At 35.0% G+C, this 22,393-nt stretch overlaps 4 protein-coding genes across 5 annotated transcripts; 1 reads left to right on the forward strand and 3 right to left on the reverse strand.

Annotated features, from left to right (window-relative positions):
* Positions 1-402: 402 nt before the first annotated feature.
* Positions 403-3,407, reverse strand: LOC149217550 (cysteine-rich receptor-like protein kinase 2). 2 transcript variants are annotated; one of them, XM_089391381.1, is made up of 8 exons: positions 2,529-3,407; positions 2,385-2,429; positions 2,161-2,286; positions 1,924-2,054; positions 1,318-1,528; positions 957-1,191; positions 659-800; positions 403-540 (listed from the first exon to the last, which is right to left on the reverse strand). In XM_089391381.1, exons 1-7 carry the CDS (start codon positions 2,602-2,604, stop codon positions 770-772), a joined length of 855 nt encoding a protein of 284 aa, XP_089247507.1. In that variant the 5' UTR covers positions 2,605-3,407; the 3' UTR covers positions 403-540; positions 659-769. The 2 variants fall into 2 exon arrangements, with proteins under 2 accessions (XP_089247507.1, XP_089247508.1); XM_089391382.1 differs by lacking the exon at positions 2,385-2,429 and having other exon boundaries at positions 2,529-3,405.
* LOC149217551 (antifungal protein ginkbilobin-like protein) lies at positions 2,899-3,443 on the reverse strand. Its single transcript, XM_089390271.1, has 2 exons — positions 3,340-3,443; positions 2,899-3,253 (listed from the first exon to the last, which is right to left on the reverse strand). The coding sequence occupies exons 1-2, from the start codon at positions 3,441-3,443 to the stop codon at positions 2,899-2,901; spliced, it is 459 nt and encodes a 152-aa protein (XP_089246397.1).
* A 7,435-nt stretch (positions 3,444-10,878) lies between these two features.
* LOC149217552 (uncharacterized) lies at positions 10,879-12,033 on the forward strand. The gene is made up of 4 exons (XM_089390272.1): positions 10,879-11,012; positions 11,122-11,262; positions 11,627-11,665; positions 11,775-12,033. Exons 1-3 carry the CDS (start codon positions 10,879-10,881, stop codon positions 11,658-11,660), a joined length of 309 nt encoding a protein of 102 aa, XP_089246398.1. The 3' UTR covers positions 11,661-11,665; positions 11,775-12,033.
* A 7,159-nt stretch (positions 12,034-19,192) lies between these two features.
* LOC149217553 (cysteine-rich receptor-like protein kinase 44) lies at positions 19,193-22,010 on the reverse strand. The gene is made up of 9 exons (XM_089390273.1): positions 21,548-22,010; positions 21,385-21,429; positions 21,078-21,122; positions 20,838-20,963; positions 20,607-20,746; positions 20,303-20,513; positions 19,959-20,193; positions 19,675-19,822; positions 19,193-19,570 (listed from the first exon to the last, which is right to left on the reverse strand). Exons 1-9 carry the CDS (start codon positions 22,008-22,010, stop codon positions 19,193-19,195), a joined length of 1,791 nt encoding a protein of 596 aa, XP_089246399.1.
* Positions 22,011-22,393: the final 383 nt, after the last annotated feature.

The following is a 22,393-nucleotide window of genomic DNA, read 5'->3' on the forward strand; positions in this document are numbered from 1 at the left end:
AACCCCAGTCATATGGAGTCGAACATGACATGCGATAATGAATCTATATCATTAAACTTTCTATCTCATCATAGTCAAAGCCAATATCACATTTACGCATGAGCAGTGTAAATGCCGCATTATTTACATCAATGGAGATAAACATAATAACAAGGCGTCGCCTTATTTTCACCTTGGCCCCATGGTGGTTAATGAGAGATTACCACCTGGGAAGTGGGCATGAGAAGATGTGGTCCCTACTTCCAACGACTGACTGTTGCTTGACGTGTTGTTAGGACCTCCACGAGGAGTAACTATACCACGTTCAGCCAATACACTCTCCTCATCTACGAAAGCAGGCCTTGTGGGCAAAGGAATATGCTGTTGCTCACCTGTCAGCATCGACACTGCCTGCGACATTGAAGGCCTCAACGTTGCGGCTGGTTGAGTGCACAGAAGACCAATTTTAATCATTCTAAGCCCTTCTTCCCCTGAGTAACTGCCCTCCAATGTCGGATCCATAACTTCTAATGCTCTCTCTGCGTTATACAGTCTCCACGTCTAGTAATTGACCAATGTCGACAAAACATAAAAACATTAGTTACCAAGAAATCATAATTCCATGGACATTTTTAGAAAATTTCTACTTCAAAAATGAGATCCAGTACAAGAGCCATACAGTTTCAATGAGAAACTCCATGTGTTGAAGCAAACTATGGTTCTTTTTTCCGCTGATAATCTCGAGAAGAAGCACTCCAAAGCTGAATACGTCTGCTTTCTCTGTCAACTGTCAGCGTAAGGACTCAGGCGCAATGTAACCACTGTGCAATGTTACGTACAATCAAATCTCCATATCTTAATTGTCTTAAAATTATATGATCCTTTGTAATACATATGAGTTGCAATAGGTTCATATCTTCTAATTTATTAAATAAAGTTTGGAAGATCAAGAGATTGAACTGAAGGAGAACTCTTACCGAGTTCCTGCAACTCTAGTGCTAACGTGGCTTTCATCTTCTCCAAATAGTTTGGCTAACCCAAAGTCTGCTATTTTGGGTCGGTATTTATCGTCCAGTAAGATATTGCTGGCTTTGATATCTCTGTGGATGATTCGAATCTCAGACTCCTCGTGAAGATAGGCAAGCCCACGTGCAGTTCCGACTATTATATCATACCTCTCTCTCCAATTAAGTAAATGGCGTTTTGTTGTATCTACAATTATTGCGTCACAGACAGTAAATGAATTAGCAAGCTACGCGCACAAACTAGCTACGTGCACAAACTAGATTCCAGGATTCATGCAGAGAATAAGCAGTTAAAGAGCAAGCTAAAACAGACCGAATATAATCTTGTCGAGGCTACTGTTGTGAAGGTATTCGTAAACTAGCAGCCTTTCTGATCTTCGAACAGAGCAACCAAGCAATCTCACTAGATTCCTGTGCTGAACACGAGTGATGAGATTCGCCTCATTCAGAAATTCATTGTCTCCTTGCCTTGAACCTATATTCAGCCGTTTAATTGCAACCTCTCTGCCATCAGGTAGAATCCCCTGAAGATCAAAGAAATTCAAATTATTTTTATTCTCCACCAGATGCATCAGATGTTTCGACTTTTTGCTATGGACTTTTTAAGTGCATGTAAATCAGATTAAAACAACATTTATTTGTCTCAGCATGTTTATATGTGATTCTATTTATTTGTCTCAGCAAGGGGATGGATTACACAATTGACCTGCATATCTATTCCTGTAACAGTTTTTTGGATGGCCATTTACCATTTTTAAACAGATCTACGAATACATACTGGACATGTATCTGAAGAATGTAATTTTATTTCTGATAATAAAATTAAGCTTTCGCTTTTTGCCGAGAAAAAAAAAACTGACTTGGACCTGCTACCCACTAGTATGTAATTGAATGGAAGGCAATGATCGTAGACCCTTACCTTGAAGACGGATCCAAACCCTCCTTCACCAAGTTTGTTTTCTGCTTTAAAATCGGAGGTAGCCCGCCTTAGAGTATCGTATTTGAAAATGAGCTCCAGATTCGCCATAGAAGGCGATAAGCTAATTTCTCCTGTCAGAACAATTATAGATGTCTATTTATCTTAATGAAATAGGTGAAAAGATCACCATATAGAAGCTAATAAGGTCCACATTGAATGATTGAGCAATTTAGGAACCTGTGGTTCGAGAAATCCGTTCCCAACGTTTTCGGCCAAAACGAGATATGCCTATGGCTGCAATTAATCCAACCGTAGCGGCTACTATTCCCACTGTTATAGCAGATACATTACGTTTTTTGCCTTCTGCCAATTTTCACACGAAGCGCGTGCTTAATTTCACCAAAATGTACAAAACTAGTTCATTTTTTTATTATTATTATAGAATATGTGAAGGATGATACCCATTGATGTAGCCAGTGGCGGGGAGATAGGAGTACGAGGACCATCTGCCAATTTTCACACGAAACGTCACCATTAAATCGGGCATGTTTAATTTCACCAAAACTAGTCTACTACTCATCATTGCAGAATGTAAAAGAACATACCGGATAATGGAGGCGGCGGCGAGGGGGTGCGAGTGAAGAAAAACTGATAAATCTCGTAACGCAATTGGCAGCCCATAGAATAGATGCGTGCTCCATTTGGTAACTGCGTGGATCCAAATGTTATATTCGACTGAGCGGCATATAAGCAAGACTGGCAGCTCTCTCGGGACAGATCTGTCCAACACTGGGCTAAGCTGTAGATTCGCTTCGAAGGCGAAGAAGACTCTTCGAATACATGTGCAACAAAAAATTTGGGCCTCCGCAAGGCCGTTTGGGTAATATTTGAGACGACGTTTAAAACAGCCCATGGGAACGGCAGGGCAGTGGTTTTCTGGTTGAAGTCAACAGTATAAGGCTGGACACCCTCACTCTAATTGTAAAAATAATGATTGTCGTAACGTAAGAAGCAGTCTTCGAGTTGAATGAATCCAGAAGTACTGTTTTGACATGTCTCAAGAAGCGCTGCTTTTATCGTTAATGCGCACTGTTGGCAATCCGAGGAATTTAAATCTCCCCTGCACTGGAGAAGCCCATAAACAGAATCATTGCTGTTTTGTCCAGGCTCAACACTCGAGGTATTGAATCCAGTCATGGAAACGTTGGCCACCAATGATTCCAGAACATGGTTTAGATGAAGCTGGAAGGGGCTACCGTTTGTATACTGGCTATTCCCAGTCCCACAACTCTGCCCCAAAAACCAGCTGTAAAATCTATCTGTTGACCCACTGAGAGGTGCAGACACGTCAATAGAGTGAAGGTAAGTAGCATGCTTTTCAACAATTGTTTCATCTTCATCGCCGTCGCAGCGCACGACATGAGCTCAACGCTCTTCGCTGCTGTTGCTGCTCCGATAATAAGGCCTTGTAAAGTTTTTGATGAATGGAGCTGCTCGTATCTTCTCAGAGCTTTTATCATGAATCTGTATTTTTTCCGGGCTGCTTTTTATTCTCTTTTCATTTGATTTAGGTTTATTTATTTTTCAAAAGACTCGTTCAAAATGAAAAATATTAAGATTAAATTGTAAATTCAAATATAATAAAAAAATTATTTTGTTTGAGAGTGGGTATTCCCTTGATTTGATATGACGCTAGTTTATTCTCCTTCTAGAGTGTGGAAATTCCTTCCATGAGCACAACGTCTGTGGTTGATTGACTATTCTCGTCGACAACTGTGGCACGACAACGGTTGTGGCTGATTAACTTTTCTCTCGAAATTTGTTGATATGATAAGTGTGGAAATTTCTTGCATGAGCACCACGCCAATGGTTGATTGAATATTAAATCGTGGAGAAGTGTGGAAAATTTATAAATGACCACAACGTCTGTGGTTGATTGATTACATGACCACAACGTCTGTGGTTGATTGACTATTCTCGTGGATAACTGTGGCAATTGCTTGCAAGAGCACGACGTTTGTGGTTAATTGACCGCTCTCGTGAAATTTGTTGATATGGTAAGTGTGGAAATTCCTAGCATGAGCACAACGTCTCCGGTTGATTTGTGGACAAGTGTGGAAATTCCTTGCATGAGCACGTCCTCTGTGGTTCGTTGACTATTCTCGTGGAAGTGTGGCAGTATATTGCATGACTGTAACTTACGTTTGTGGCAGTTCATTTTAGTGAAATGCATGCGTGTGGGGTTTAGTTTTCATTTAGTTAAAAGAAAACTTAATGAATTTTTTTTGTTTGAATTATTATATGTTTTTTAAAATGGATGTAAAGGTAGAGTTATGGGATTAACGATTAAAGTGTTTATGGATTTTTAGTTTATGGGTATGAATTGTAAATTAACATTATTTTTTTTCAAAATAGAAACAAATCGAAAAAAATTCGAAAGCTCTTGATCATTATAGTACTTTATGAGATAACTAGTCTCATAAATAATTAGTCTCATAAACTGTTTTTTATCTCGTTAAAATATCATTTTAGTTAATTTTTAATAAATAAATAAAAAAACTTTTAAATAATATTTTTTTAAAATTAAATCAGTATCTTAGTCTTTATTTAGTTAAAACAAAAAATCTCTGAAAACCTATGGGTTGCATCATTAATTACTGAATGAATATACAAAGGATTAAAAATCAAATCTTCCCTGCGAACGACGTGTGTGTAAATTCGTTGCATGAGTTTACAAACAAAGTTTTTTGATAAAGTGTCATCCCACACTTTCGAAATTTCACCGTTGTATTTTACAGTTTAAACATTACGATTAAATCAAATACGGTTTGGTTTTGTTTGTTTGTTTTGGAGAAGTGAGGTGGCCAGTATATTTAGTTGTATTAATAAATTTATTTTTAATTTTATATATTAATATAATTTTTATTAATTAAAATATATATATATATATATATATATATATATATATATATATATTTTAAATTTATAAGTTTAAAATTAGAGGGGTAGAGTATGTATGCCTTGGTAGATTTAGCAGTCAAAATTGTTACATGGAGGTGGGTCCCTTGTCCTATAAACAAGGGGGTCGCACGGATTTTAGGTGCCAGAATATGGCAAAAACAATTGAGGTGAAAAATTGATTTGTGTTATTTAAACTAGTTTTTTTACTATATATATATATATATATATATAGATTCAGCACCCTGGAAAACCCTAGGGCACTTTGATTGTTGTGTTATTTAAACTAGTTTTTTTACTATATATATATATATATATAGATTCAGCACCCTGGAAAACCCTAGGGCACTTTGATTGTTCAGGAGTTACGCATCAAATTTGTGATTTCAATAAATTCCTACCGGATTTTATAGAAATTAGACCTGAAGAACTTCCAAAATATTTCACTAAAAACAACTCATTTTTATGATGTGATATGAAAATATGCATAATTTTTTTGTGTAGATTTAAAATATTATAATTAAAAAATTATTTGATGTGATCTCTCCAAATCTACTCTAAATATTTAAATGTTAACCATAAATAAAATATTTTAATATTTAAATTAAATAATATTATGTTATATTATTTTTCCATATATACAAAAAAAAATAAAAAAAATAATTAAAAATATATATTTTTATATTTTCTAATATAAAAAACTTACAATTTTTTAATAACAACAAAATATATCATTTACAAATAAAATGTTAAAATATTCACATTCAATATAAACTTATATAATTTTTAATTTTATTTTATTTTAAACCCTCTTAATATATTATAAATACAAAATTAAAATAAATTTATATTAATAATTTGAAGTTAAACTCGCTACACAAATAAATAAAAACTCCAATCAATCCATTTTTTTAATTGTTATAGTAGAAATCATTATCTTGAAGTAGGAGATAGAGGTCCCTCATGTTCCTTTTATCCTCTTCATTTATTTCGTTCTCTTTATGGGTTCTCTTGTATTTTCCAAGATTCAATTATTTGATAGCAGGAAGTCTCATTTTGGTGATGTTTACAATCACGAGGCTCTGCTTGGATTTATGTTTGAAGTCATTATAGGGTGTCATTTTTCTTCTTCGTTCTTAAGAACTTTGCAAAAATATTTTTCTATTTTGGAGAAGGACAAGAAGGAGAATCCAATGTGTTTTTAGGAATCTATTGTAATGAAAAAGGACATTGTGCTGATATTACAACCGTAGTGATCTCTTCAAAAATTTGAGCTTCCAAAGATTCTTCTTCAACATTTATAGTTTTTCTCCTTTTAAATGCTTTGAATGTTGATTTTTGTAACTATGACCCTGTTGGAGATACACTTTCTCTTAGTCTCTTTAGCTCCTTCTCTATCATCCTTGGAGTTTCCACTGTTTTTTTACTAGAAACTGGCTCTTCAATCTCTTGGAATGTATTCTCTGCCCATTCTTCCATGTTGGAAAACTACTCAATTTTAGGTTCTACCACATGCATATATGGTACAAATTTCTGAGCAATTCTCATTGATGAGATTACTCCTAATGGATCATATGACCAACTAAAACTTAACTTAAAATTCATCTGGCTCAATAATTCATTGACCTCTTTCTCTACAGCTCTGGTGTTGATTATGAATGGACGAACTTTCGCTTTCAATTTAAACTGAGTTTTTTGTTTTCTGGAAACAAAATGAACCTCATCCATGTAAAGCATTTGTCTAATGTAATCAAGAGAAAAAATCCTTATGGGGAGGAATACTAGCAATTTGTATGGTTGAAGCTCGTAGCCATAAATCCCGAGTTCAGTGAAATTTTGGTATAAATACTAGTCTCCAACCTTTGTCTTCTCACTCAAATGAAAAATTATCTTGATCTCTGTTGAAATCATGGGGACTACATCATTGTTTAGCAAACAAGTAGCTATATAGAAGAATTGATTAACAAAATCACTAAACGAAAACTCTTCAAGGTTTTCCTCACCAAAGATGTCCAATGGATCACTGAAAGAGGTTTACCTTCAGCATCCAACTTTTGTAAACGAAAGCTGAATCTTTTAGATTGATGATATAAGAACAAGTAAACTAAGACTAACTGGTGGTTAAATGATATTTCAACATTGAACTTTAAAAATTGATCATGAATAATATCAAAAATAAACTAACTGTAGTTGAACATAATTGAAGGTTTTTTACTAGAAGAAAACACTGGTAGAAATCCCAAAATGACTTCATCAACTCACTGGTCACTAGGATATCCTAATAGACAAGAAACTAAGGAAATAACCTGCCTAGAAATATCAGGAAACATTCCAAAGGAGTAAGGAGGGTTAGTTCTGGGTAATTTTGAGTTTTCTAATAAAAATGACTTAAATATGTGAGCTCTTTGTGGGAAAGTAAGTTTCTGATAGATTCCCACTAGATCATTTGAAAAAAAAAGGTGTAAAGAGTCCTGAGGGTTTAGTTGGAGGGCTTGGAAAATTGACTCAGTTGTAAATGATGAGTTTGAGGGAAGCAGAACTAGGGCAGTAGGGATTCCAAAAAACATAAGTCATTACTGATGTTTTCGAACTTTTGAAATGTCCAATTATGAATTTCGTAGAGATTGAACTCACAATTGGTCTCTACAATTAAACTGAGTGTCAACGAGTGGGAGTTCATCTAAATTAATGGTAGGGGCAACAAAATATTATCTACATGCACTTTCACTTTTCCTTTATGGGAAGCCGTTAGAAAAACAAAACGTTGATAAAATAGAGATAGAGTTACCCAGAAATATCGCTGTTAGAGGTCGTTGTTAGTTGGGATTCTGCTTGCAGTGGCGTTCTCGCGAATTGTAGTGATAGGTAGAATTGAGAAAATTAGCAATTTGAAAAGGTTAACATAGTTTATTAGGATCGAATAACGTTTTATTTGTTAGTTTAACCGTTATTGGTGTGGAAAATGCAAATGAACGTTGGCAAGAGTTTAATGAGCAACGATCATTTTCTAAGTTTAGCGGAAGGGATAGCGATGATTAAATATGGCAGGATATTGACAAGTGGTGAGAATAGCAGGATGTTAAATGGCGGGAGAAATGAGTGGCGGAAGAGTGGTTTGTGGGGTGCGGGGGCGGGAGTAGTAAGTGGTATTGAGTGGAGGGGGGCTGCAATCTTTGCGGGAGTGATGCGTAGAAAAAGAGGGATTCATCAAATCCACTTTGCCGATCCCCTTCCCCCCTCCCTGCCCCCTTCGTTAACGTTGGAGGATGTAGGGGGTTCGCTATTATCCGGGGCCGTTGATTTAGGTGGCCTCCAAGGCTTCATCATTGATTGTTGCAACCGCGTTAAATGCTGGCAGACGACAATAAAATCAGTTATGATGCTTGTGCAATTTATCAAGATATTTAAGAATGTTGAAAAAATCTAAAAAGATGTTAATTTTCTTCACATGTAGGAAGTGGGACACTTTTTGTGATATTTAGTCATGACCATAGTAAAAAAAACATATTGATATTATTTTGCATTCATCACTGTAATGCCATATTCTTTCTTAATGTTATATCTTGTGTAATGTACTTTAAAAACTTATTAATAATGGTCCATAAAAACCCATATTGATTAATCTCTAAATCCTGTAGGTCCAAATTAACCCCCTAAACAATATACATTAACCCCCTAAAACCTTAACCCCATTCCCCTTAGTCCTTAAACCCCTAACCCTAATCCCTTAACCCCTAACCCCTTAAAAACCCTTAAACAATAACTCCTTATCCCTAAGCCCATAATTAATTAATTAACCCCTAACTTGACCTAACCCCTTAATTGACCCTAATGAAAATAATCAAATAATATTTCTAGTCCACATCAAGATGACAACATAGTTCAAACACCTCCTAAAAGAATATTATAAAATACATTTACAATAAAAACTTAATACAATTTACAATACAAAGACATACAATCTAAAATACAATATACATATAAACATTTACAAAAACAATCTACAATACAAAGACATATAATAAATAACTTGTACGATATTCATGTCCGCCTTTGGTGTTTCCATACTCTCTACAATCATTTTTAGCTGATGTTATTAGAATTCTCCTTGGCCTCAAGCCATTGCATTTTCTACAAAGGAAATAACATTTTCCATCCTCAGAAGCCCTCAATGTTAATCCCACATATCCTTGGACTCCTTGAGGGATGTTATGTGACATTTTTTGTTACCAAACTTTTAGTGATGATTTTTTTCAAACATTAACCTCAAAATAAGCCTAAAACCTTTCAAAACAATTGTCACTAGTACGTATAGCAACTATGTCAAAGTTATATGATGTTAGGACACACTCGCGCGTGCACACACACACATCTTATAATTATAATAATATATGTAATAACTTTAGATATATAATTTATATTATAATCCTATAATATTATATTAATATTAATATTTAAATATATATATATATATATATTGATTACATATTAATAATTTTATATTTAATTATAGTATTAATGTTGTATTTATTTTAATTAGTCAAATTGATCCCAGATTAGACATTGTCAGCGCAAAATGCCATTAATGGTGGAATTGAATGTTATGCAATGGTTATTTACCATTTGTAGGAAATTGGACAACACATTTTCATATTGTACAGATCATCAGATATCTGACGATAAAAAATGTAGGTCAAATATTCGACCACAAGAGGGATTATAGGAAACTATCGGATAATCAACGGGATAGGGGATAACTGTTGAATATTCGACTAGTAGATCGTTGTCATTGGATATTCGACGACAGTCAACATTAAAAAAACAAAAAACAAGAAAACTCATTTAACTTCTAACACTTTTTCCGATTTTAGTCATTCCGTCTAATTACACAGTCGAAATTTTCGCCCAAATATAGTAGTGTTACATAAAGTCATTAAGTTGATTTTATAAATAGTTCTCTTAAACTATAACTAAGTAAGAAATTCAAGTTTAATTAGTTCTCATTTCATTTTTAAATGTTATATCTATAACTCCCTGCCAATGTGTGCATATAGACAATACAACATAAAACAAATATATACCATAACTATTTTATTCTTACAATTATTACACACTAATCATCCCAACATTATTACACACTAAACATCCCATCATGGAATAGATAAACTTTCTTACCTAATAAACAACCCTATATGGGATAGGTCAAGTTTATTATGCTAAACGAACATACATGGGACAGACCAAAGATTCATCATCTATTTTGTTGCAAACATGAACTAAATATACCAAATAAAAGAAATCAAACACGCCATACTTAACTATACTTCTCACTCATATTGAGATATGTAAATATACATATCTCAATGCACCACTGTCCCTTGTAAAATTCTGAAAACGATTCTCAAAATTTGCGATCTAAAATTTCAAATAAATCGTATCACCATGAAGCTGAAGAGATTTCGAAAACTTGGTCCACATTATCAACATTTAACTTGATTTCCCGAAACTTAATTTTTTGACCAATGCTCATTTAATTAAATTTTATGAAAATTTTGAGCATGAACTTTTTTTATACATTTAAACAGAGGAACAAGTATGAGCCATAATCTGGATATGTGTAATTGTCAAATCAACAGTTAGATAGCTATTATTAACTGTTATTAGTCCCTGCCATCTGGCATCCGGCAGGGACTATAGTAATCGATATGACCCTAGTTAGCATTACTTCACCCCTGCCATCTCTGTTATACGCTTGTTATTACAAAGTTTTCAAACGCTGGATTAACGCGGTGTGCCGGATAACCAAAGTTTTGTTTCTAACTTAACTTTTGCCATCTTATTTGGCCTCTTCCCGAGGCGGAAGAGGCCCGACCATAGCTTAAATTCGTTTTACACGCCTGCTGCATTCCGGGTAACCGTCAACGGGTTGTTTTAATGTTAACATTAATTCGTGATCTCATAGATATATGAAAAATAAAACAAGTGCCATGGTTATGCATGGCATACAGGTGGCAAACTAATATTGAAACTGTTCTGTTCATATTGAAACTGTTCTGTTCATCTTCGTCCGTGTTAGGAACGCTGCTGCTCCGAAGATGCCGCATTGTAAGTGGACTCCAAGTCTTTGCCTGGTAAGGACTCAGGGTCTCTTCGTCAATTTCGTACGTGGAAATTTATTATTTTTTTCAATGAATTCCATACATTGAGATCTCTGTATATTGTTGATTTTTTGCTGTGCAGGTTTATTTTCTTCATATTTTCAGTTTCGAGCTGTGAAGAAATTTTGTTCTGTGGATTCGCCATGACAAGTACTGCGAGGCTTAACCAGAAATTGATTGAAGATTTGCGCCTACAGAGGCGTCTAATTTCTCTTAGCCGCAGGTTTAGTACTCTTTCCAAAGCACACTGCAGAAACAGAAAAGCATGTATAAGGAAATTCAGTTAAATACAACAACACGTATCTGTATATGAATTTTCTGCACATTCTTTTTGTCGTAATAGCTGTCGATTCTCGTTGATTATTTAATATTCACTATAAAACATATTGACAGAAAAAATTCAAAGCAATAGAAAATCATAACGCAGTAGATTAATTCATTTTATTGTGTACGAGGTCATATTCATGATTCCAGGTGAGCGTTTTTGAGCTAGTAACGTTTCTATTCAGTCATTCTGTTCTTTTGGAAAGGTCTTGGCTAAACTCTTTTCACCGATTTCTAATCTATTTTCTTAACTCCAATGCCAGGTTTGTCATTAGCGCCCAGGATCTCAGCGAATGATTTAGGTAATGATGCCCCTACATGTTATGGTTCAAGTTGTTTTGTTTCCTTTCATCGAATGACTGCGGCAATATTATTATTGCTACAATTCACATAGTTCTGGGTTTCTGGTAGGTACAAAACATGGGGTTCAAAATAATTCTCTACATTCTTGCTTGCGACTCCTGCATCTGATCTACAGGGTTCTGAAGCCTATTTTTAATTGGATGATTTTCTCCAAGGCTCTTATCGGCTCTCAGCAACTTTATTGGAATGAAATCACAAGCTACAGTCAAGTTACTGTGCTTATTATCTTGTTTTTATTAATTGAAAACATCTATGTTTTCTTTTTAATTCCAGAACTTGCATACTTGGAATTTCCTTTGGAACGATGTCTGACTCGCAGTTCAGTTTAGGAACTAGGTTTTACTATGCATAATATTTTTGACCTTAATTAACACATAAGATTTGTTCTTCTACACTTGTCACTTATTGTTCTGTTATAACACTTTAATTATCATTTTCATAGTTCGCATTATGGTTCGTATTCCTAATTGCATGTGTTTATTCTGACAGGAAATGCATTGCCAGGAAATGCATTGCAGCTAATTCTGGTGTTTACTTAGAAAACAAACAGAGCGAGAAACAAAAAACAAAGTGAATTTGTGAATTCATTGCACATTCATATCCAAGATAAACTCTACAGCATCCCAACCAGAAAGCAATTTTATTAATTGAACAGGTATGCAGTTACCAGTTTACTGACCTGCAGATAATATGACAGCAAATGCGCATCTATACTGCTGTTTGCTTCTCTGTCACTTATCTATCTCCCTCTTAAGGTTGAAGAAATCACTAAGGTTTCGCTGATACTGCTGTTTGGACAGGGGTAGAGAATCCAATGTAGTTCGCGGTAGGCGGTCAGAGTAAATCACCTCAGCTTGAGCAGTTTTTTGTGCCTCGCTCCATCCGTTATCGCAGAGCAATTGAACGTGTCGAGGAGCGAGGGGATATGTGTCATTTTGTCACCGCTCCTCTTCTTTACGTGTCTGTTTCCTGTAAAAAGAACAGGGCAAATGCTTATAACATACCTGCTCAACTGATTCGAGTGAATGAAACATTGAACGCAAAATCGAACCGCGTGTTGTAATTCGCTTTATGTCTTTTCAATGTAGGTTTTTGTAAATCACGGCATTTGTAAATTTTGATGGTTCTACGTCTTCCTTTTCTTCTTCTCACTCGTAATCTCTGCGGGAGCCCTTACTGACCACGTGCGCAGAAGTCAAGAAAACGTCAATCTTACACAGTACACTGTAGTCGATGCAATTTCAATTAGCTTGAACGATTAAATCTTTTCAAGCATTCGGTTAGTCCACAATGATTATTTTAAAGCTGCATTTCAAAGATAATGCAATTAATTATTGTGACTAATACCACATAAAATCAAAAGATACGCGATTCGTTTTGTCTTTTGTTCCGGTATAAAGTCATATGCCAGGTTGAAATTAGGTCGACCATATATTGTAATGATCGGAAAGGGATTTGCTATTATTTGTGTAACAGCTAAATAAGAAAGGACCCGTCATAGCTTACGGAAATGTTAAATGCAGTTATGATCTAAGCTCGTAGAATCGGACAACTCTTATATGCAAATCTTGTGATTTTATATTCCACAGTTTACAAAGTTGGCATTGAGATTATGTTTGAGATTATGTTTTAATACGGACATGGCCTTCGGTGGTTTATCCCCCAGACCTTGACAAGTTGGCTCTTGTACTCGGGGACACGCGACATAAGAATCGTCCAGGAGGCTGCAAGCACCTGCCAACTGGTTCCCACTGCTTGTGACAACTGTCTTGCTTTGTGCTAGTTGATCTTGATGAGGTGATCCGATGGCGGAGGAGGTTTACGGCTTTCTGTCTGGTACCGAGCTTAACGTTTCGCCTACGCTGCACAAGGATAGTTCGAGGGACTTCTGATGTTGAAAGGAACACTATGTTCCAAGGGCCACTTCCGGAACGTAAACCCTCATCAGCATAATCCCAAATTTTGTAAAGCTTTGCCTCTTATTTCTAAAAGGCTTTAGATTTTTAAATTGTTTCTTTCTTTTCCTTATTGAAGATTGTTCGCTGTCACATAGGTGGGCTACTCAAAGAGGAAACCCTCCCCACTCATGTAAAAGCTCCTCCTTTGGCAGCGTTCTTTAGCATATACTGTAGAATCGAATCGTATACTGACTTCATTGCTTCTGGCGTTTGTAACATGTACTCACATATCATTTCTCAGATAGTTTTTTCATAAAGTTTATAATTTCAACTTGCTTTAGCAAAGAGATATTTTCTGAATGCGTTTCATTGGGCTCTAAGCTCGTCTTAGTCATTTCTTCTAATGACATGGCAAGGGAGCTTATGAAGACTACGCACAACCAAAACTTTGTATCAGAAGCTCTACAGCTAGGCCAAAGCCTGTTAAAGCAATTATAAAGAGTCCCGTTCCTCTATGTCATGTACATTGTTGCTGGGCAACTCTTTAATGCAGTGGCACTAACTTGGGCTCCAAGCTCGTCTTAGTCATCTCTTCTCATCTCTTCTCATGAATCTAACTTCTAAGTATGTTGCCACTGATGCTACTGAAGCTCTCTTTTTGGCTATTATGCATTGAAACCACTCCTGTGTCTTTACCTTATTGCTCTCTCTATTACTGCTTGCACAACCAAAACTTTGTATCAGAAGCTCTACAGCTAGGCCAAAGCCTGTTAAAGCAATTATAAAGAGTGCCAAAGCCTGTTAAAGCAATTATAAAGAGTCCCGTTCCTCTATGTCATGTACATTGTTGCTGGGCAACTCTTTAATGCAGTGGCACTTACATGTACATTGTTGCTGGGCAACTCTTTAATGCAGTGGCACTAACTTGTAAAAGTAACTTGGCAGGGACTTGCTGCGATGCAGCTTCCCTTGTTTATGAATACAAATTGACTCATTATTGATATTCATTTGTTTTGTAGATGGTGATGAAAACAAAAAAAATTTATGTTTTGGTGATGATGTAGAAACAACCTCGGTATGAGAGCTGCCATATGTAACTTAATTACACCACAGGTGTTTCCTTTTGAAACACTTCAGCGCTGAATTTAGTCTACCATTTTGTTTTGCACCATTGATTCGAATAAACAACTGTCACTATTTTTTGGCTCAAGCAGAAGCACATCCGTTACTAAATTCCACCATTTATGCAAGGCATGTCCCCGCTACTATACCAAGGGGGAGTACTAAGAAGCATCCCCATCGGTGGTGGCTATAGGAAAAACAATAAAATGACGTCACTGAATCCTAATTGGTGGACAATGTAGTTGCGGAAATCACCGATGATGCCACTGTTGATTGAATAGAGGATCGTTGCAACAAGGACCCTGCATTATAGGTTGCATACAATAGCATATGAATGAATCCCCCTCACCTTCATATGTGCATGACACTCCCTACCATCACTGCCACCAGCTATGACGAATCGGTGCTCGGACACAACCAGAGCGGCTTATAGGCAACCACCATGCGGTTGGGAGCTGACGAAGTGGTCTTCATTGTTTTCCCTTCATCCTCAACTTCCAGCGTCGGGCTTCTCTCCTACACATTTGTAGCGCAGACCGACCAAAGAGATACCATTTTCAATTATAGTTTGAACCTATTTGCTGGTTGGGGCATTGGGGATGGCCTTATCTACAATTGCCTTTACTAACCTTCATTCTAGTCTTTTAAAGGCCCTATATGAGAATTTACCGAGTATTGATTACAACCTGTTTTTTGCTTCTCTGCGGGTCATCCCAAAGAAATTATTGATTAGGAGATTGAGCCTACAACTCTATATAATAGAGACAAGAGGGAGGCGAGGGAAAATTCATAGTGAGATAAGAGGGAGAGCATAGTATTCAATATCAGTTCAATATGCATGTCGTTATAGACATTAGCTCGCCCCTCGATCGAGCTCTTGATCAACCAGTAATGATTGGAGAGAAGAGCATCAGGTTACACTCCTTGCTTTACTGATAGGTTAGGTTGAGGGGGATAGAGCATTTTTGCATTCGGCTTTGTCCCCATATCTGCTTCCCTTTAATTAGTCGTGTTAATGTACGTAGGTAAAGATTGGGTATAAGAACCTATTGAATGCTTGTGCAATGCACGAAAGCGACATTTGGCAAGATGACTCTACAACCAATGCAGAACGAGAGAAATAATGATCACTGGAATAATCTTTTAAAGATAAGTCTTGAATGGTTGTTGTATTCAACCGGGCAAGAATTGATCGACGTGAATTGGAGAACACGACACTCAGATCGATATCTACAACTTTGTCCATTTTATATCTTTGGTGGCCAAACAATTATTTTTCCATCACCCTGTGTGGGCTGTGGAGCATTACCATTTTGTCAGTGAAATGAAATTTGTTACAAAACAGGTCTAATTTCCCTGAACTACTAGACGAAACGAACATATTGGATTTCATCTGTATTTCAAGAATTAGTTAATTGCTCCATTTTAAAGATCAAACATGAGCCCCACATTGAGGGGCATTGTGGAAGGCGGTTCTTGAATTCGTATCATTCAAATGAGCACCAAATTCTGCAAAAAATATATATATAATTTTTTAAATTTTTTTTAAATGTTAAATTCAAATTTATATAATTTTTATTTATATAATTTTTATTTTGATATATATATATATATATATCAAATTTAAAATATGATATTTGTTTTGAAATTTAATTCACCAGGAAAAATAATAATTTAGATTAATTAAATCTAAAAACATAAAATATTTATAATATATTCATTTAAACTAATATATACCTTTCCTATATATTTTTAATATAATATTATAATAATTAATAATTAAATTCATATATTCATATTTAATGGTTTTGTAATTTCAGTACATATAAATTTTAAATAATATATATAATATTTTTTTAGAAATATTTATATACTAAAAACAATTCCTTAAAATGTGTATGATAGAAGACTATTTTTTATAACATTGTTAATTTGAAAATGCACATACCAAACATCATTTCATTAATTTCTACAAGCTCTAAATAAATTATTTATAAGCAATCACAATTTCTAAAAAATAATTAAATCATGAAAAACCTTTCATCACTCTACATTGCTGGAACCTAGGATTATTTAACTCAAGTCATGAACTTGCCATTCTTCAAACTTTCCATTCCCTCGAACATTAAATAAATTATTTATAAGCAATCACAATTTCTAAAAAATAATTAAATCATGAAAAACCTTTCATCACTCTACATTGCTGGAACCTAGGATTATTTAACTCAAGTCATGAACTTGCCATTCTTCAAACTTTCCATTCCCTCGAACATTAACTTAATGACATGAGTTTCAACTCTGGTGTTGAAATGAGACAAGTATCCAAGAATTCATCCATAGTGGTGTACTTATAATCTCCATAGAATTGAGAAGCCTCCAATTTTTCATATCACAATTCGAAACTGGTTTGATAATCTTTAACAAAAATGCTATGAAGAAATGAGATACATTGAAGAATAGAATATTTAGGAAAATCATCTAGAAAATTACATCCCTAAATATTTTGAAAAAAATAGGCCACTCGAAATAAGAGTGTTACATTTAATAATATATTTTTCTAGATAATCTTGTCAACTAAATATTATGGTGCACTTAAATACATTCAAAGATAAAAGATTTGTGAATTTCACGCGTGGTTGGGCTGGCAGGATATTTGCCTCCCCACCTGAGATCGACCCACGGCACATGATGCCTTGCCGTCTTCCATGCAGCTATTGTATCCTTAGGCCGATGTAATATATTGTGTAATATATTGTGAATATTGTATATACCGAGGTTAATATAGCTTCTTCAGAAAGTCTTACCCCTCATTAAAAAAAAAAAGATAAAAAAATTTCGAAAAATCTATCACTAAATATTTTGAAAAAATACACCACTTAAAATAAGAATTTGTTATATTTAATAATATATTTTTGCAGATGATCTTTTTAACTCTTTTATCCTTCTATACATCGTTACATTTTTAAATACAATTATTATTTTACAACCTTTAAAAGGAAAAATATAGTCTCTCTATCTTGAATATCCATTTTAAAATATATTAATATTTTTATTTTAATTAAATTTTAAAATATTTTAGAATAAGATGGACTAAAGCGAAAACAAAGCCAATTTCCCATTAAAATATAAAATTATTACAAAATTTATGTTTAAATTATTCCAAAATTTACAATGGGATTACGCTTAGGTTTCGGTCTCTCGTCAACCTCTGCGATGCCAATCAGAAGAAAAACTTTAAAGTGCATCCACGGCACAATATTTAAACTAATATAAAACTAAATATATTATTTAAACTAATATAAAACTAATATTTAGTATATTATTTAAACTAATATAAAACTAAATATATTTATAAATAATTACATTAATTAAACATAAATTATAAAAACTAAATATATTGGTATATAATTACATTAATTAAACATTCTATCTATACTACAAATATTAAGATGCATAACCTCAATTCATATGTCTATACCCCAATGCTATGATTTGAAAAGAAGCCCATTCTTTTGTTTGGTTTGGTTTGCATATTTATTTATCATTAAATATATTATTGTTTAAATAATTTTAATGTAGAAAAAGATGATTGAATATTTTTAAAATTAAATTATTATGTTATATGGTTTATATATATGGTGGTTCAAGTGAAATAGTTTTAAGAAAGATGAATATTTTTATTAATAAAGAAAGGTGATTTTCAGATTTATAGATTATTGAGATTCTCAATCAATTTTTATAAATCTGTAACAATAAAAAAAAAATAGAATTTTTTTTTAATATAGAAACATGGTTATTCTAAATGAAAATTTTCTATAAATTATGAGTGAAACCTATCAAAAGTGAATAATCTCTTAAAATAGATCCAAAAACATTATAGATAAGATGTGGAAAATATCACAACCTTTCTCAAATTATATAACTATTATCTCAAATTATAGAAAGTCCTATTAAATCCACACTTCCAAGTGACATGGTATGAAAAATCTCAATACATAAAAGAATATAAAAATAGCTAAAATTATTGTCTAATATTTTATAAATGAATTCAATATTGTTTTAACTTATATTTTATATAACTTAGTAAAAAAATTTACAAAATAGCTCAAAAGCATTTGCCAATATTTTAAAATTTTGAATTATTTTAAAATAAATAAAAAATCTTGAAATTTACCTTACTATTCAACAGATAATTCACAAATTATATTTTAATTAATAATTTACAAATTATAAATGAATTTACTAATTATACAGGCTCAAATGTAATATCCAATAATGAATCTACATCATCAAACGCTCTGACTCATCATAATCCATGAAACCAAGTAGAGTGACTTTTGATGCTTAATTGTCTCAAAACCATAGCATGAGAAGGGTAAATACCGCTTTATCACGCTTTATCATAATCAATCGTGATAAATATGATAGCAAGGCACCGCCTGATTTTCACCTTGCCTCCATAATGCTTATTGAAAGATTACCACCTGCAGAGTCGACATTAAAAGGTGTCCTAGAATAAGTCGCTACTTCCAACGACTGAGCGTTGCTTGACGTGATGTTAAGGTCTTGAATAGGAGTAAATGTAGCACCTTCCAGTACACTCTGCTCATCTACGAAATGCGGGCTTGTGGGTGAAGGAATTTGTTGTTGCTCACCTATCAGCATCATCACCACATGGGACATCGAAGGCCTCAACATTGCGCCTGCTTGAGTGCACAGAAGACCAATTTTAATCACTCTAATCCCTTCTTCGCACGAGTAACTGCCCTCCAATGTCGGATCCATAACTTCCAATGCTTTCTCTGCGGTATACAGTCTCCATGTCTGCTAATTGACCAATATCCACAAAACCATAAAACATTAGTTAACATGGAATCATAGTTTTAAAAAAATTTCTACTTTAAAGATGAGGTCCACATGTGCCCTACAACTTCAATGAGAAATTCCATGTCTTGAGAGACACTGTAGTACTTCTTTCTTCCGCTGATAATCTCGAGTAGAAGCACTCCAAAGCTGAATACATCTGCTTTCTCTGTCAACTGTCCGTGTAAGGCGTACTCAGGCGCAATGTAACCACTGCACAATCAAATCTTCATCTCTTAACCCTCTAAAAATTATATGATCGTTTCTCTATTGTAATTGATTAATATCCCGTAATTTATTAAATAGAGTTTGGGACATCAAGAGATTGAACTGTAGAGAGACTTCTTACAAAGTTCCTGCAACCCTGGTGCTAACATGGCTCTCATCTTCTGCAAATAGTCTGGCTAAGCCAAAGTCTGCTATTTTGGGTCGGTATTTATTGTCTAGTAAGATATTGCTTGCTTTGATATCTCTGTTGATGATTCGAACCTCAGACTCCTTGTGAAGATACGCAAGCCCACGCGCAGTTCCAACTATGATTCCATACCTGGCTGTCCAGTTAAGTAAATGGCTTTTTGTTGTATCTACAATTATTGCAGCACAGTAAAAGAGTCAAGAAGCTACGTGCACAAACTTGAACAGTTACAGGATTGAATCAGAGATTAAACAGTTAAAGAGCAAGCGAGAACAAACCGAATATAATCTTGTCGAGACTACTGTTGTGGAGGTATTCGTAAACTAGTAGTCTTTCTGATCTTTGAACAGAGCAACCAAGCAATCTCACTAGATTCCTGTGTTGAACACGAGTCATCAGATTTGCTTCATTCAGAAATTCGTTGTCTCCTTGCCTTGAACCTATATTCAGCCGTTTAATTGCAACCTCTATACCGTCAGGTAGAACCCCCTGAAGATCAATGAAATTCAAAATTATTTTTTGTTCTCCATTATAACCTACTAATATGTAATTCAATGGAAGGCAATGATTTTAGGCCCTTACCTTGAACACAGATCCAAACCCTCCTTCACCAAGTTTGTTTTCTGCTTTAAAAGTGGAGGTAGCCTGCCTTAGAGTATCGTATTTGAAAATCAGTTCAAGATTCGCGATAGGAGGCAACAAGTTACGTTCTCCTTCTTCACCTGCGAAAGCAATTACATAATGAAATAGGCGAAGAGTTCACCACATAGAAGCTAATAAGGTGCACACTGAACTATTGAGCAATTTTGGAACCTCTGATTCGAGAAATCCGTTCCCAACGTTTTCGGTGAAAACGAAATAGGCCTATAGTGGCAATTAACCCAACCGAAACGGCCAGTGCGCCCAGAGTTATCTCAAGCACATTACGTTTTTTGCCTCCTGCCAATTTTCACACAGCCTCAACATTAAATTGGCCATGTTAAATTTCACCAAAATGTACAAAATAGTTAATAACTTTATTCTTATGATTGTAAAATATGTGAAGGATGATACCGGATGATGGAGCCGGTGGCGCGGGGATAGGAGCATGATTGCCCTCTGCCAATTTGCACACGAAGCCTCACCATTAAATCGGTCATGTTTAATTTCACCAAAATGTACAAAAACAGTTTATTCTTATCATTGTAAAATATGTGAAGGATGATACCAGATGATGCAGCCGGTGGCGAGGGGAAAGGAGCATGACGACTCTCTACCAATTTGCACAGGAAGCCTCAGCATTAAATTGGGCATGTATAATTTAATGTATAATTTCACCAAAATGTACAAAAACAGTTTATTCTTATGTGAAGGATGATACCTGATGATGGAACCGGTGGCAAGGGGATAGGAGCATTAGTGCCCTCTGCCAATTTGCACACGAAGTGTTAGCATTAAGCTGGGCCTCATCTTTAATTTCACCAAAATGTACAAAACTAGTGCTCCATCATTGTAAAATGTAAACTCTATGTGAAGGAACATACCGGATGATGGAGGCGGAGACAATAGAAAGGAATAAATCTTGTAACGCAGCTCGCAGCCCATACTATAGAAATCTGCTCCAAATGACCCGTATGGGCATCCGTTTGACTGATCAAATGTTATATTTGAGAGAGAAGATAAGCAAGACTGGCAGCTCGCTTGGGACAGATCTCTCCAACACTGGGCTAAGCCAAGGATTTTCCAAGAAGGCGAAGCAGACGATTGGAATTCATGTGCAGCAAAATGGTTTGGATTCCGTACGGCTGTTTCGCTAATATTTGAGAGCACGTTTAAAACATCAGAATCGAACGTTTCAGGCGGGGTAACGGTCTGCGCGTTGCATTTAGAAGCATAAGGCTGGATACCCTCACTATAATTGTAAAAATAATGATCGTTATAACGTAAGAAGCAGCCGTCCAGTTGAATGAATCCAGAAGTACTGTTTTGACATTTCTCAAGAAGCATTGTTTTTATCGTGGTTGCACACTGTTGGCGGAGAGAGGTATTTAAATCTCCCCTGCACTGTTTTGACATTTCTCAAGAAGCATTGTTTTTATCGTGGTTGCGCACTGTTGGCGGAGAGAGGTATTTAAATCTCCCCTGCACTGGAGAAGCCCATAAACAGAATCATTACTGTTTTGCCCCTCAACACTAGAGGTATTGAAACCACTAGTAGAAATGTTAAGCACCAATGATTCCAAAACCTGGTTAAGATGATGCTGGAAGAGGCTACCATTTGTATACTGACTATTCCCACAACCGTACCCATTCAGAAATAGTTGACCGACTGAAAGGCGCAGACACGTACATAGACTGAAGGTAACCAGCATGCTTCTCATTAGTAGTTT

Source organism: Pinus tabuliformis, chromosome 1_1 (assembly GCF_031772625.1).
Source record: "Pinus tabuliformis cultivar Carrire ecotype Pingquan chromosome 1_1, CPIR1, whole genome shotgun sequence".
In the NCBI taxonomy this organism is placed as follows: domain Eukaryota; kingdom Viridiplantae; phylum Streptophyta; class Pinopsida; order Pinales; family Pinaceae; genus Pinus; species Pinus tabuliformis.